Below are 16,997 nucleotides of genomic sequence, written 5' to 3' on the forward strand. Positions count from 1 at the left end.
TAGTCTCTATAATAATACGGAGCTTCTGTCTGTCTGTGTGTGACGTTCACAAAGTGGATTATGTAATTCACAATTTTCTTTAATAAAGACTATAAAACAACGCCTATAAAATTGTTCTGTAATTTACCAACCTTTGACGTTAATATTATTTTAACGTCAAAACAAAAAAAGGTTCTTTTACGTTTTTTTAAATATTGTCTTTTATCTAAAAGCTTATACAAAAATAACAAAGTCATAGTTTGAAACACATCAAATTTAAATCTAGAAAAATTAGTCATTCCGGTTGTATACCCTACTCTCCCACAAGAATTTACAAAAAATGTAAAAATCAACCGATTAACAACACAAAATAATTTGTTTTTGGTATGATGATCCATACTGCCCTCTACAAAACATTTTAAATCGAAATGTCAAAAGAGTGGTGAGTAAGGAGTAAATTTCAAAGTCCTTCCTCACGAAATGTAAACAGAACGGTTTATGAGGAACAAAACCAAATCGACAAAAATCTGTTCATTCGGCATGCTGTATATTGCCTTTGCCCATAAAATCTTACACAAAAGTCAGTCATTTCAGTTAGATTTTATACAAAATGTAAAAAATATATAAAACTTGAAAGGGGTGTAAATTCTTATTGTATATATAATTATTTTTTTTTACTGTCATATATATATTTGCATATGGTCCTCCTTTACAAAAGTTAAACATAAAATGTGAAAAACAAAAAACAAAAAACAGTTCAGTAATTTTTAAACATGACCAAAAATAGTATTTCCGCAAAATCAATTAAACTTTGTCAAACCGCAATATTTTATGCCCATAAAAAAATGTGACAATAAAGTACAGAAATGACTAATTTTTCTACATATTTATAAATTTTAATATGTTCTAAAATCTGGTTTTTAATATAGGTTTTGAAAATAATGGTGACAGTTCTCCCCAACAAAACATTAAATACACAAAATATTATTATTTTATTATTATTCCGAATGTTTATACAGGATATAGCTACTCAAGATTTGGAAACACTGTTATTAATGTGGGTCCTGTGTTCTGAATGTATACATTAGGTATACATTGGCTAGCCTACCCAATTCCCCTAACTTGGCATGGGTTGACACGTAGCTGTGGTAAAGACACTTGCTAAACATGCCTGTGCTGTGGACCGAACCACAGACCTTGTGATTATGAAGCGAATGCCATAACCACAAGGCCACGTGCCACATATATAAAAAAAAACCAGCTTACACAACAGCTTACAGTGAAGAATATTTCTACAAACAAACGCTTTTGCAGTATGTTGCATTTGCATGTTGCAGTATATATATGTCCATTTCCACAACAGTTTACACAAAATTAAAAACAACAGCAGTTTGCAACACAAACAATATAAACAATATACCACCCTCTCCTGCAAAACTTTAACCAAAAACGTAAAAAACCTAAATTTTCCCCCGAAAATGTAAACAACCCTTTAAGAATTTACAAAAAATAATCATAATGGTATTTTGCGTGCAGAAAAACATTTAACAGGAAATGTCAAAAAATAAAACAAAAAAAATACCAAACTTAACTCACACACACACATGATGTTGCATGTATAGCCCCCTTTCATGAAAGTTTACACAAAATGTGAGAAAAAATATACTCTATGAGCATCACAAAAATGTTTGCCCACTAATCCTAAAAATTCCAGTGAGTCTACGTGGCTTGTTACCTACATCTTCCATAATTTTTTCTGAAACAGATCCCTAAGTAAGAGTACGAAGGCAGCTAAAGATAGCTTAATAAGAGGAATAACAACATAACTCATAGAGGTTAGCTAAGACAGCCAGTTAAATATAGTTAAACTGGGGAGCTAGTTATTTATGCTTAGTTAAACACATTTAAAAAGATAGTAGCTAGCTATGGCTATATCAATTAAAATTAAGATTATAACTTATCTGATACAACAGAATATGACTGTGACAATTATAAGATAAGTTAAACAACCCAGAGTTTTCCGTTTGGCCAGCAAATTTGTTTAGTAGCTAACAGCTTAGTGTAGCATTTTGAATTTATGAAAAATATTAGTTATGCACAAGGGGATACAATAATTATGCAAAAGATGTAAACAAACATGCTAGCCATGTATTAAAACTTTAATAATTTGACAAGTGGCTTTTTATGGGGGTGCGAGTCCGCGTGATATTTTAAGTGTAGCTTACATAAAAACAGAACGCCTTAAGAATATTAAAGTTCTTACTTTCTTTGAATTATAACCCACTTCAAACTCTTGTGAACAACTTTTACTTCCAAAAGCTTCTAACTTCATCTTTCTACTTTTAATTTGAACCTTTTTAATATGCTTTCTTTTATCCACTCTACTTCTCCACTTTGATTTTCTTTGTTTTTAATTATCTGCACTTTTTTATGAGTAAGGGATTGGCGAAAGACATTTTTGATCCGCTTCTTTAGTGCGCTTTTTGTCAAAAACTTTGTCGAGAACTTTTATGTTTGTTTGTTGTCACGCCAGGGGAAGTTTCTATTTGAATACCGTCCTGTTCAAAAGTACGTATTTAAGCGAATTATACTGCTTATTTTCTATCATGTGGTTTCTAACGGTTGCAAGACAAATGTAAATGAAACAGAAAAAACGAAAACCACGAAACACCCACGCATTTGGGTTGTAAAAAATATCGTCTTTGCAAAAGTGACAGACGGACAGACAGGCAAAAGCTCCGTATTATTATCGAGATATTTAATATTGCCCTTTACCAAAATTAAACTGAAAATGCAAAAACGACTTTTCCAAAAAAGTTCTTAAAATTTTAAACAAAATGTCAAATATCAAATCACATGAAATACTCCCAAAAAAACCTTACATAAAAAAAAACAGCTTGCAAGGTGTAAAATCTAGTTGATAGAAAAATTCAACATCAACAGTGAGAACACCGACTACAACTAAGTGATTACGTTGAAAACCTTCAATATTTTAATCTGAATTGTCAAAAAATAAGGCAATCAATTAAAATAAGTTTTTTATGCAATTTAAACAATGTCTTTTCCCTATAAGCTTTAACAAAAGCATACATTATATATTATTAATGTTTAACATTTTATCTGATGAGTCTCCAAAAATTATTTCAAGGTCTTATATACACAAAAAGCCATAGTTTGGAAAACAATTAAATTTAAAAATAAATTTAAATCTGAAAAAAATAAAATTAACCGTGTACCAACACTTATTTTTAGAATGATCCGTAATTCCCTTTATTAACCGAAATGTCAAAGAGCAAGGATTTGGTATCAACTAAGATCATTATTTTGGAAACATTGTATATGGTCCGTCCTCCTAAAAGTTTGCATGAAATGTAAAACATATTAGTTTTTAAGGAGCACATCCAAATCAACAAAAATCAGTTCATTCAGCGTGTTGCATATTGCTCTTACCCATAAATCTTTCACCAAAAGGTTATAAAACACATCAAATTATAGAAAAGTCACACATTTCAGTGCCTACAGTCCTCACCCATTAGATTACAAAATATAAAAAACGAAAAACAGTTTCCGTCAAAACATTTAGTAATTTTTTATCATCAACAAACATTTATTCCTACAAAATTTTGTAAAATTCTTACCACAAACAAAAATGTGAAATCGTGGAATTTTATTCCACAAAAATGACATCACATACAGTTAGTTCTCCTCAACAAAAGTTTATAATACTAAAATATAAAAAGCCTTCACAACAGATTACAAAATTTGTTCTTACAGTATAATTCATGTGATCTATTTCCACAAAAGTTACACAAAACTTCAAAAAAAAAGCAGTTTGCAACACGAACAAAAATAAAAAAATACAATCCTCTTTTTGAAATTTTTAACCAAAAATAAATTCCCCCTTAAAAACATCAACAACCTTTGTAAAAATATCAACACTTGTAAAAATAACATGGTAATTTACTGGCTGGCTGCCTCACAAAAGTTTAACTGGATGTTAAAAACAAAATAGTAAAAATAACCGTACACACTTTAAATTTTACAAAAATCGTTCCTCTTGTCATATTGCATGAGGCTTCTTGTAATGTTTACAGAAAACGTGAGAAAAATACTCTATGCTGAACATAAAGATGTCCCTCATTATCCTAAAAGTTCAAGTCTTAGAGCTTCAAGCTAACATTAGCTACAGTAGCTAGGTCACCCAGTTAAATATAGTTAAACTGAGAAGACGTATATAACTAGGTAGCTATTTATGCTTAGTGAAACACATATAAAGAGAAACACATGTCATCATCATCATTCTCGGCTTAACGTTCGTTTTCCATGCTAGCATGGGTTGGACGGGGTATATTATCCAATCTGATCTAGACTGTGTTAGATCTAAACTCAACTTCCTCTGTATCAAGTCCGTCCTTATAACCTCCTGCCAAGTCTTCTCGATCTGCCTCTGGGCTTTGCCCCAGGAACTATCAAGTCTCTACACTTTCTTACCCAATTATCCCCTCCATTCTTTCCAAGTTCATTACATGTAATGTAAAAATTATGACATTTGCAGAGTTCAACAAAGTTTCCTCTTTCGCTAGCAAATTTGTTTGGTATCAAGCAAACAGCTTAGTGTAGCATTTTGAATTTTAGGTTAAATACATTGGTTACGCACCAGGGGACACATTAATTATACAAAAAAAAATGTAAACAAATATGCTAGCTTTTTTATTTTTTTAAAAAACTTGGTAAAATATAAAACTGAGAATTTGGATCTTTAATAGATTTTTGTGAGAATGCGATTCTCCTTGACAATTTTAAGTGTCCTACAGAAAAAAGTAACACGTTAATCTAGTGACTTAAAAACGAAAGGTCTAAAAATATGAAAGTTCTTACTTTTTCTGAATTCCAGTCCACTTGAAACTCTAGCACTCATTTTTCACTTCTAACTTTACTACTTCTAGCTTCACTTTTACTTACGAAGTCACTTCTTGTGGCTTTCAACTTCACTTTTCTACTTCTACTTCCAATTCTTCACTTGGACTTTTTTCTTTTTCATATATGCTTTTTTAAACCACTTTACCTTCTTTTTTCACTTTTTTCACGGTAAGGAACCGTTCTTTTTTGCTTTTTTGTTTTAAAGGTAACCCTGTTTTGAAGTCAGCTGTTTCAGCAAATCAAGTTGCATCATTTTGATCAAGTGATGTAAACAAAATAAACCCACTGTTAGGGACACACACACTCTCCATATTATTATAGAGATTGCAAATGAAATAGCGATGTTAGTCATTTTTTACTACATGGGTAACTATGGACAACATGGGACCAAATTTTGTAAATTTATCAAACCTGGGTCCTGAATTTGCTTCAGGATTGACGAGTTGATGACGTCTTAAAAAAAACTTTTAACTCGAAATTTCTTCAACCATACGTTGTGGGTACATGATTCCTATACATTTTCTTGATCAGCGTTTCAAGCTTTATAATGATGAAGGCAAATAATGTTTTTAAACCCTTACATCTCCTTAACCATTCAATAATGTTTCAAGTACTATACATTAAAGGAAACGGTTAAACAAATTTCTTAAAAACAATTTTGTTAATAAACTGCTGACATCGTAAAAAATTCTAAAATAACCTAAATTTTTCCTCTGTTCTTCTGATTTTACCACAGGCTCTATCGATCAGTAACTCAAATAAAAAAATGGCAGGCGAGTCGAAGCTATTTTGCATTTGTTGAAAGTAAAATTAGACAGCTCTATTATGTTGACACTTAGCTAGTTAATAATAGGAGTACACTACAATACAAAGCAATTGTTGTTGTTTTTCTGAGACCAATGGAACTAAAAATAATTCGCTTTACTGAAAAGCATTGCTACTCAGAGAGTTAATACAATGGTATCATCCAGGTTACAACTGCTTTATTTAGCAACCTAAGCTACATAGAGATAAACGTTCTTTTGCAACATTTATTCATTATATTCCACACGCAGTAACCTTGTTTACTTTTTATGTTTTTAATTTCTATTCACTATAAGCACAAAAAAGATTCTTTAAAGTCTTTTCAGATAACATGTTGAATTGGAAAGAACTGGTAGAATTGTCGCTCACTTAGGTCGACCGAACCTGGCACTACTGAAACAATAGCAAAAAGGAATATTATTTCCATGGGTATCTGCCTTTTTACTATCGTTAATATAGATGACTTTTTTTTAGATTTATCTTGACGTCACAAATTTTATTGTTTTGGTTTGAAAGTCCACAATCCAATTGCTGCTGAAATGGATTGATCTATTGGCAGAGGAGACACAAAAACCCAGGAATCAAGAGCTAAAATTAAGAGATGATATAATGAAAGATATAATAAGAGAAGTAAGGTTCACAACAAAACAAGCCAATTGAAATATCTTGAAGTCTTGTTATGTTACATATACATATAAATATAATGTAAATGTCTTTTTAGGCTATAGCTCTAAATGACCAAAGCCTAAATCCGCCCCTGATGGAAAATGAGATTTTAGCACTGAAAAGGTCCTAGTCCTTGGCTTTTATAGATTTATGTCTTAGAATATGGACCTAAAGCTATTTGTTGGGGAAAGTTTTTTTGTAGAAAACAAAGTAGAATATCACTTTCTGTACAATACTTTAGGGACAGAAACTTTCGCGGGCATTAACTTTTGTGTTTTTTGCGTTTTCTGGTCATTTTCGCGAGTTTATGTCTTCGGAAATTCTAAATCATCAAAACGCGAAATATTTTTCACGCAAAATAATGGATATTCTTTAAAACGTGAAAGTTTTTTCACCATAAAAAGAGATCATAAAAACGGGGCAATTTTCAAAAGAAATGATTTATTTCTACTTTAATCGTCGTCAACTACAATAACACTTGGTGTTTTTTTTTCTTTGAAGCTACAAGAATTTCTCGGATGTCCCGATTATTTGAAACAGTAGTGCTTGTGGATGCAGTCTTTTTCTTTCTTTTGCCAGGGCCTTGCAGTGTAACGACTGTAGGCGGCAACGTCATGACGAAATTGAACAGATTTCCAACCGCTATGTCTTCTGTTGGTTCCGTTCGGTTCAAGCAAAATGCCATCGATTGATCCTTCCATGATATACATCCAATGCTGAGTAATGATGTTGAGCAATCTAATGATAGCCATCCCTTATCAATTTGTGATGTCTCAGTTGAAGAAATTAAATTGTTATGTGGAATCAAGATTCCTGAAAGTTATGGCGATACTGACTCAGAATGGTAGGAGGCAGGTAATTAAATTTACTTAGCCTAAACTTGTATATTTTATACATTTTTGATTACGGTAAAGACTTTAGATGTGATTTAACGAATAATTTTTTTTTCTTGGATTTTGCCCATTCGCGAAAGTTTTCCCCGTGATATTTGTTTCAAAAATCGTTAAACGCGAAAGTTTTTGTCAAATTCTTTTTTTTCACACGAAAGTTAATGCCCACAAAAGTTTCTGCCCTTGCGAGTATAATAACACGAATATAGATTTGAAACATTTAATTGAATAAAATTCCCCCCTTAATAACCTTTAATCTTACTTTGAACAAAGCCATAAATGCTGCTGTTATCACACCATTAGTCAAGTCATTGGAAGCAATCTAAAAAAGAAAACAAATATTTCATAAAATTGTCGCATTTAAATAACAAGCTTCTGGAATTAATTAACTAATGTAAATTAGCTCATCTCATAACATTTAATCTCAAGTAATTTTTAACTCTGACCTCTAACAGAGCTGCACATACCTCTGTGGCAATGAGTGAATCTAATTGAACTTGAATGGCTGGCAACGCTTTTAATAACTAAAAATGCAAATGAGTATGCCAACTTATGATTTTAATGGAAGTGTAAAAAATCATTTTTAAAAGAGTAAGAAAAACAATATTTCTGCACTGAACGTCTTGTCTTTCCCTCAAAATTAAAAATGTTAGAAAAATTTCTCACAAAATAATGAAATACAGTTTGTTTTTCCAGTTCTTAAACTAGTGTCCTGCAAAAAAGTGCCTTCTCTAAAGGTAACACTTCCAATAAGCCACCATTTATGTTAATAGATGCTTAAAGCTGTATTACAGATAAATTAAACTTGCTTATTATTATTTACTAGTAATTAGTCCCATGGAAAAATTCACTATAAATACCGAATAAAAAAACAGCAAAATTTATTGTTCTTTTCGTCAAAACGTTTTGTTGTTAATTCCATTCAAGCAGGAATAAATAAGGGAATAATAAAAATAAATTAATTCATACCTTGTGTGCTTCCATATTACGTAAAACACCTGCTTCTTTTCTATGAAATAAAGTTTATTTATATATGATCACATTAAAAATATTAAAATTACTGACTTTTGAAGGGGCATAGTTACACAAAATTATAGCAGTCAGTTTACCCCCTTGCAACACGACAAAAATCATAACCCATTGCTCTGTATGCATAAGCTTTTTCTGCTAAATAAGCAGAGTATCTTCTAATCGCATGTGACATATCGTATCCTGAAAACAAAAATACACTATTTAACACTACAAAAAATTAAATGGAAGAATAATGCTTGACGAATACTGTTTTTTTTAACATATGCAGACTTCACTTTATGTTAAAAAGCTCAACCAGTGTAACTACAGCCTTTCTAATTTAAGTCAGCACAAAGCAAATGCAAAGCAAATGCAAAATGCAAAAACACAGCAAAAGTGAATAATAATGTGATTTAAAAAAAAACAAGTTCACGAACGCCAAATTTTTATTCGCGTATGACATTTCTTTCAAAATTTATAGAATAATTCAATTGCCTTGAATCTAACATAAATATATACTGTTAAAGTGGTTGTAGAGTATTTTGCTTATTAACCCTAAATAGAATTAAAGGCGCGTAATCACCTTGTTGGAAAATTTTTTTGAGGTCCCTATTTTTTTGTAAAAACTGAAAGATTTATTAAAAATGAACATCAGAACATGTTCAGATGTTTAACTGGAATAGCAAACTCACCCTACTTTTTCTCTGCCTACAGAGCCACCATTGCAATTCACTTAACAATTCACACAATCATAAATGCATGGCAAAATTGACCACATGCTTGCTAGATACAGTGCATCAGTGCTCTGTGCATCAGGGCTCTGTCTTAAGCCCTTTGTTGTTCACAATTGGTTCTATCTGCAAACTCACTTCATTCGTTGTTCGAATTATAGAAACGTTGGAAATCTAATCTTGAATCCAAAGGATTGAAAGTCAACATTGGAAAAACAAAAGCTCTTATCAGCAACCAAAATGTGCCTACTTGAGTGGACAAATCTAAGCCCTTGTGGAGTTTGTAAAAAAGGTATTGGCAGAAACTCAATATTTTGTACACACTGTAATAATTGAATTCATCATTCATTAAATGTAAAAGACGCAGTGGTGAGACTGTTCCTTTACAGCCACAGATGACCGATATAACAATTAGAAATGAAAGATTTGATGTGGTGAAATCGTTTTGTTACTGGTGGGTGCTTCTCTGCCACTACTGCCAGCATAAGGGGTGCCTGGAAACACTTTCCTGAGCTATTACCAATACTAACAAATAGAAGCATGTCACTAAGAGGTAGAGGTCATGCCTACCAGATGTGTATCAGAAGTGTGCTACTGTATGCCTCAAAAACTTGGCCGGTGAAGACAGAAGATGCCCACCGTCTCAAACAAAATGAAAACATGATGGTAAGATGGATATGCTCTTCTAAGCTGAGTGAGAGAAAACTGATGTGCCAGCTGAGAAATACACTAGGCTTCCTAAACATCAATGATGCTCTTCGCTACAACAGACTTAGATGGTTCGACTACCTAGAATGCATGAAGTACAATATGTGGTCTACGCAAATAATTGAATACGACAAACAGTAAAGGTGGTGAAAAGAAAAAATGCATACATTGCATAAAAAAGACTTTGCCTGTTTAACTTTGGAAAAGGGAGCAGCTGAAGACAGAGAAAGGTGGATAAAATCAACCCTCATGCTTGGGGAACCAAGGACAATAAACCGGATAGTGAGTGAGTGATGTCATCACCCAAAATTTAATCAATGAGGGAGAACATCTGTAGCATCATTTTCATCGTAATGCTTTTTGTTTTATTCCCTATAATTAAACGTTTTAACTTACTAAATCAGGCTTCTTTGCAACACACAGCTATACTTTTTGATATTGTTTACAAAGGCAGCTTCGCCTCGCTTTTGCCTTACTTTTTGATTAAGGTCCTTTGTTGAAACAGTTAACTGGTTTCTTATTTCTGTACATTTTGCTTTCAGAATTTCCCTTCTTACGCTTTATTTATCCCAATAATTACTATCTTTTAAGTTTTACTTTGCCCCCCCCCCCCCCCCCTCCTTTTGGGGTGAGAGGGTTATGCAATAACCTTGGCCATACATTTTAATAAATGGAAGATTGTGTGATAAATTGTTACAATTAGTGGTCATATAGCAAAGAGATAAACCTACGAATTCTTTTTGTTGTTTTGTTTTGTCCGTGATCTATTGATTTCCAAAAGGAATTTAGCAAACTCGGCTGCAGTGCTCATAATTAAAATGGCGACTGGAAAACAACAACAACAAGAAACTTAAGAAATTAAAGTACCATTATTTCCAGTTCCAGTAACTTTTAGATCTTCTAATTTTCAGGATAGTCATAACTCGTCCTACACTTTATAAAACAAATCAAGAAAATGTACATGTTAATCTTTTCCATAAGAGTAGTTACGCGCCTTTAAAGTAGTTTACATGTGAACAAGCTGGCTTGGATGAAAAAGGCTTGAATTTAAAAAGTAAAATGGCAACGTCAGACACCAAAATAAAAGTTCATGTCACCGTTTTTGCCAAAGTGAAATTGTGGATTGCCCAGGCAAATCATAAAGGTGAAAATCCATGGCAGCATTTTTGCTGACCTAAAATGGGTAAATACCAATGCGAAACAGTATAATGAAGGTTCGCCTTGGCAAAAAATTGCAAACACGAAAAAAATTAAATTAGAAAGGCTGAACTATACATACCACAAATACAAATAGGGTCACAAACTAAATTACAATATAGAAAAAAAAAATCCTTTAACCCTATCCGGTCCAGGGGGGGGGGGGGGGGGGGGAGGGCAGATTCTGGTTTCTCTTTAATAACTCCTTATTGCTATGTTATATGGCTATAAAACTTACTGAGTTTCAATATTTATCTATTAGACACCTCCATGCCAGGTCCCATACCTTTCAGAGGCTTTGATATTGGCCATTACTCGAAACTAGCCCTAAAAATCTCTATGAAATCCTTATAATGGGGAAAATTTAATAACTCCTGTTAGAATTAATCTTAGAACTTGAAACTTGCAACATAACTTTGTTTTATTAAGAAGAATTATTGTGCATAATTTGGACACATGATTAATCCGATTTCCCGATTTTGTCAGATTTTACCCAAAAATAAAAATAAAAACGGATTTTCGGGCATTTTTGGCACTTTTTTATGCGATCCACGTAAAAACCGGAAAATATGTTAAATAACTTTTATTTAGCTTTCAGAAACTTTAAACAGAATGCAAATTGAGAGGGGGCGGATTCCGCCCCCCTCACCCCCCCAGTCATTGTATGTTTGAAAAATCCCGGACCAGATAGGGTTAAAAATCAAACGACTTTTGTAATAATAAACAATTTACACAGCTTGAAATTTATTACAACTTTATTTACCTTGAACCCCTCCTTTGTCCAAAAAATTATGCAGCATCCATGTGGTGGAACGAGAAGCAACATATTGAATAAAACGCTGCACAATAAAAGAACCACAACATAAAATAACAGGAATAGTTCTATATTCATTGCAAACTAACAGTATTGGACAAAAATAAATTATCATACACAGGTACAACTTAAAGAAAAATAAGTAAATGAAGATGTACAAAGTGTCCTAAATATATTTTAAAAATGAGCAGCCACTTCTCTATCAGTCTGTCTTCCAGACGAAAAGTATAAAATTATTCTTATTTTCTCCTTCCTTTTAAACTTGTCGGTCCTTCAGAATAAGATTGTGATGTGTACATATGTTAAAAACATTTAAATTAGAAAAGGGTCTAGACAAAAAAAAATATTTAAATACCAAATCATAATATATGCTGACATGTACAATTTTGGGTTTATGGACTGAACACAACTACTTCTATTAGTAATCAAATTTTTCATGTTATGTAAGCCTGCAGCTATAAAATCTGGTAGACAGACTGCTTATAACTACCACCTTAAGTGCCTGTCTACATATGCCTAAAGCCATCACATTCCTAATGTGACTAATGGTTACAAAATTTGGCTCCATAGTATAACCTGTATATAACGGCCACTAAAATAAGACTGCCCACTGCTTAAGTACGTAGTGGTAATTCTATTGTTGGGAACTCTATATATTCTGCACAATGTTCAATAAAGCCAACAAACTTGCTACTTACATGCTACATGATTACATTATTTGTGTCATTATGTTCATTATATCTTTTTAGGTTTAGATGTACAGCTTTATGCCATAATTAAGACTAAAGATCTGTTCACGTTCTGGTAGCAGAGACTACCGTATTTTCCGGTATATAACCCGCAGGTTATAAGTTGATTTTTACGACTTCCACCGTTGGTGCGGGTTATAATGTGGTGCAGGTAATGTGATAAGTTTTATATTTTCTGTCATTTTTTGTGAAATTTAAAGTTTATACATTCAATGAAGAAAATAGTACCAACAGGATAAAATGCGTACATTAATATAACTGCATGCGCGATTCTATATCTACGTAATCTTACTTCAACTACATGATTTAATTTTTTTTACACAGTTAAATTGCTTTAACTTTTTATTGCTTGCCAGTGCTAATATTACGAGCTCTCTCTGAAACACAATTCTGGAGATCATTTTTCTTTTGTGTTAAATATGATTCTAATCTATTTATATCCTTGCAATCACATTGAGCACATTGAAATGATTTGCTTCTGGTAATAGAGCAATATAGCAGGTATCATTTTTAGGTTTAATTGACAGGTATTTCACAACCTAGTGCACAGGACTTAATTATTAATTCCTGTTAAAAAATTAAAGTATAGATAATAATTTTCTTTTTTATCTTCGCTATCTTCGAGCAACAGGTGGCCACTAAAAATATCAAAAATAAATGTAAAATACAATTAATAAGACACACGCAACTATCTCCTCCTCACTGCCGCCATCCATTTTATCATGCACACTGTGATTGCTGAGATATAAATAGATAAAAAATTCTATAAACATTGGAAAAAACGTTCCGTACATCACTGTTACACACAATCCGTAATAATTATTATGTTGTTTATTTTTACGCCAAAGAAACTTAAATATACATAAAAAATAGAGATTTTACTTTAGGTTTATAACCTGATAGATTGGTTGTTTTGTTTGTTTGTTTAATCGCAGGAAGCAAGAATTATTATTGGCTGAAACTAATGTCTACAAATAAAAAGAAAAACAGCGTTGTCTGATTTAGTACTGTCGGCATTAGCAGAAGATCGACTTGTCAAATTAATTTTAATTCATTATTATTTCGGCAATCGCAGACAAGGAAGTTAAGACTGAAAGAGTTGCTAGTTCAGACACTCGGTTCTTGTGTTTGGGGTTCACAAGTTTACACTTCCCCCACTTGTCTCCAGCATGAAAAAACAGAACACACGCACATGTTTATAAAATGATTTGGGTAAGTAAAAATACGCTAAATTTTTTTCTTAACACGATGCAAGTAAAACACATCGATTGAAATTTTATGCGGGTTATACAAAGGTGCGGGCTATCTGATAGAATCTAGTTTATAACTCACTAAAAAAGCTGAGCTGCGAGTTATACTATGTGCGGGTTATTTACCGGATAATACGGTAGTTAAGAAGATGGCAACTGGAACAATCATGATGGCACAAAAGTATGGATTGATTTTGATGCATGGGTACATGATCTGGAATTATGGGAAGTAGTTACAGAACTTCCAAAGAAGAAACAAGGGCCAGTTGTTTATTTAAGCCTTAACGACAGAAGAATTGAATGAAGACGATGCTTTAAATAAACTTGTTAATAAATTAAAAAAACCTTATGGTATTACTGAACATCAAGCAATGTTCAATGCTTACGAAAAATTTGAAACCTTTCACTGTTCCAAGACAATGTCGATTGGTAATTATGTAAATGAATTTGAACAGCTGAATCAAAAACTTAAGAGTTTCAAAATTGAGTTACTAACTGCAGTTCTTGCATATCAACTTCTGAAAATTGCAAATTTACCGAAAGATACACGTGAACTAACACGTGCTTTGGTTCCTTCCCTCACATATGAATCTATGAAAAAACAGATAAAAGCCATTTATGATCAATGTGCTGAAAGTGAAAGTAGTAGAGACAGCAATGATATTGGTGTTGAGCAAATAGTACTATATGGTCAAAAGTTTGACAGACAACGTTTTAACAATTGAAACACTCGTGGACGTGGCAGAGGTTGTAAATATTTCAGTGCTAAAAGAAGCCAGTACAACCCTGATGGTCTTGATGGGCATCCATTGCAATGTCACCATTGCAAATCTATAATGCATTTCATGAATGACTGTCCTGATAAGAATAAAGGAAGCAAAGGACAGGATGAAGTACATGTGCAATTTTTTGCAAAGGGTGTGGAACAATGCTTTATGGAGCAAGTTGTGTCTGAGTTTTGAATTGTCCTTTACTAGACTCAGGATGTTCATCGACAGTTTGTGGTAAAAATTGGCTTGACTGTTACATAGACACTATGCCAGAAGGGACAGCTTTAGCTGAAAGTAAGATTAACAAGTCCTTTAAATTTGGGTCAGGTGGAAGCTTCCCCTCAGTTAAACAAGTTAATATCCCTGTTAATATGGCTGGAATGCAAGCCCATATTTTACTGATGTTGTTGATTGTGAATTACCGTTATTGTTATCAAAACAGAGTCTGAAAGCAGCTAATAACCAACTTGATTTTGTTAATGATAAAGTGACTATATTTGGAAGAGACATTCCTTTACAACACACGTCAAATGGCCATTACTGTATACATCTTACACCTAAGCAAGTTGCTGTTAACAAAACATCTCAGGGTGAAAATGCCACCAGAGTTATATTCACAGTCAACGATCTCACTGTAAAATCACCTGAAGAAAAATGCAAAACAGCTAGAAAGCTTCACAAGCAGTTTCGACATCACATAGACAGCAGCAAACTGTAAACTCCTCTCCAAGATGCAAATGTTGAAGATAAAGAATTATTCCAGCAAATTGACAATGTTACAAACTCTTGTGACACGTGCGGTAGATATATGAAGGCTCGATCAAGGCCAATTGTCTCACTACCAATGGCAGTGCATCAACAATTATCAAATCCAAGAATAAGGAAATTATCGTAGACGCAATTCTCAAAGACTGGGTTGCTATTTTTGGCACACCAAACTAGATTTTTTCAGACAATGGAGGGGAGTTCAACAATGAGCTCTTAGGAGATGTAGCAAGACTGTTAAACACAAGAGTTTATACAACAGCAACAGAAGCTCCATGGTCAAATGGTGTATGTGAGCGTCATAATGCTATCCTGGAAAATATGATTTTGAAAATTGTCGACAACACTAGTTGTTCTGTTGAAAATGCACTTACATGGGCCACTTGTGCCAAGAATGTGTTGCATAATAACCGTGGATTCAGTCCCAATCAGCCTGTATTTGGACACAATCCAAATCTCTCATCTGTGCTTACAGCCAAGCCTGCTGCTCTTCGAACAGTTACACCCAGTCAATTAATTGCGAATCATCTAAATGCCCTGCATGCTGCTCGCAAAGCATTCATTGAAAGTGAATCTTCAAGGAGAAATAAAACAGCAATCAGTCATCAAACACGGACATCTACCAGCAAAGATTTTTTTACAATGGTGAATTGGTATACTATAAGCAACATGGAGAGAAAGAGTGGAGAGGACCTGAAGTAGTCCTTGGCATTGATGGAAAACAGATCCTTGTTAAACATGGAGGAACTTACGTTCGAGTAAGGCGAAGAAAAATACAACCAAAAAAAAAGATTGTGTTAATGAGATTTCAAACAGTGTAGCGAATGGATTGCTTAAAAGCGTAAAAGATTTTGATATCAACACATCGTCAGAAGTTGTACTTGATGACATTCCTAGTGATCATGCCGTAAATGCAAATGAGATCCCTGCTATTTCCCATGCTTAGGTTGAAACAACACATAAATCAAGCATTGAGCAAGAAGTTGCTAACACACCTTGCAATGAACAGTCATTGACACTAACCCTTCCAAAAGTCAGGGACAGGGTTAGGTTTTTTGATCCTGATACTAATAAACTTGCTGAATTTATGGTTGTTAGTCGTGCTGGTAAAGTAGGAAAATCTGGAGTTGGAGCATATAAGAATTGGTTGAATGTCAAAGATGTTAAAACCAAAGCAATGAAATCAATTGACTTTGAAAACATTTTGGAATTGGAAAAGGTAAATACACAGTCAGTATATAATGTAGAAACGTCATGTGATGTTAGTGAAGCTGAACATAAAGAATTAAATAAATGGGGTGATTACAATGTGTATGATGAAGTTGAAGACAAAGGGCAAGACATAATCACAACCCACTGGGTGATAACTGAGAAAAGTCATGATGGAATAATGAGGTTGACCAGTGTATAAAGGAAAAGAGGAAACTTTGGAAAGAGTGGAAGTCAGGTGGTAGTAAAAATATTTACTTAGAAACCAAGCGTCGTGCTCGTACAGGAGTGTATAAGGCAAAATCAGTAGCAGAGAGAAACAGATTTACAGATGTGTTAAGAAGGGAAGACCAGCGCAATGAGGTGTTCAAGATAGCAAAGCAAATGAAGAAGACTAATCAAGATGTTGTAGGTGAGAAGTGTATATGTAATGATGAAGGTATCTTGGCTATCACAGAGGAGAAGAAAAGGGTAGCTTGGAAGAATTATTATCAGAGGTTGCTTAACACTGAGTTTGATTGGGATGAGGATAAT

General features: G+C 33.3%; 1 protein-coding gene across 1 annotated transcript in view; it reads right to left on the reverse strand.

The window, feature by feature from the left end:
* LOC130645046 (phosphatidylinositol-binding clathrin assembly protein LAP-like) overlaps window positions 1-16,997 on the reverse strand; it is a 53,516-nt gene that overhangs the window by 19,469 nt on the left and 17,050 nt on the right. The window contains exons 3-7 of the mRNA XM_057450895.1: window positions 11,670-11,745; window positions 8,369-8,471; window positions 8,229-8,268; window positions 7,727-7,783; window positions 7,522-7,581 (exon numbers count right to left, since the gene is read on the reverse strand). Of these exons, the coding sequence (XP_057306878.1) occupies window positions 7,522-7,581; window positions 7,727-7,783; window positions 8,229-8,268; window positions 8,369-8,471; window positions 11,670-11,745 (336 nt within the window). The remainder of the gene's footprint in view (window positions 1-7,521; window positions 7,582-7,726; window positions 7,784-8,228; window positions 8,269-8,368; window positions 8,472-11,669; window positions 11,746-16,997) is intronic.

The sequence above is a fragment of the Hydractinia symbiolongicarpus genome, chromosome 5, assembly GCF_029227915.1.
Source record: "Hydractinia symbiolongicarpus strain clone_291-10 chromosome 5, HSymV2.1, whole genome shotgun sequence".
NCBI classification, from domain to species: domain Eukaryota; kingdom Metazoa; phylum Cnidaria; class Hydrozoa; order Anthoathecata; family Hydractiniidae; genus Hydractinia; species Hydractinia symbiolongicarpus.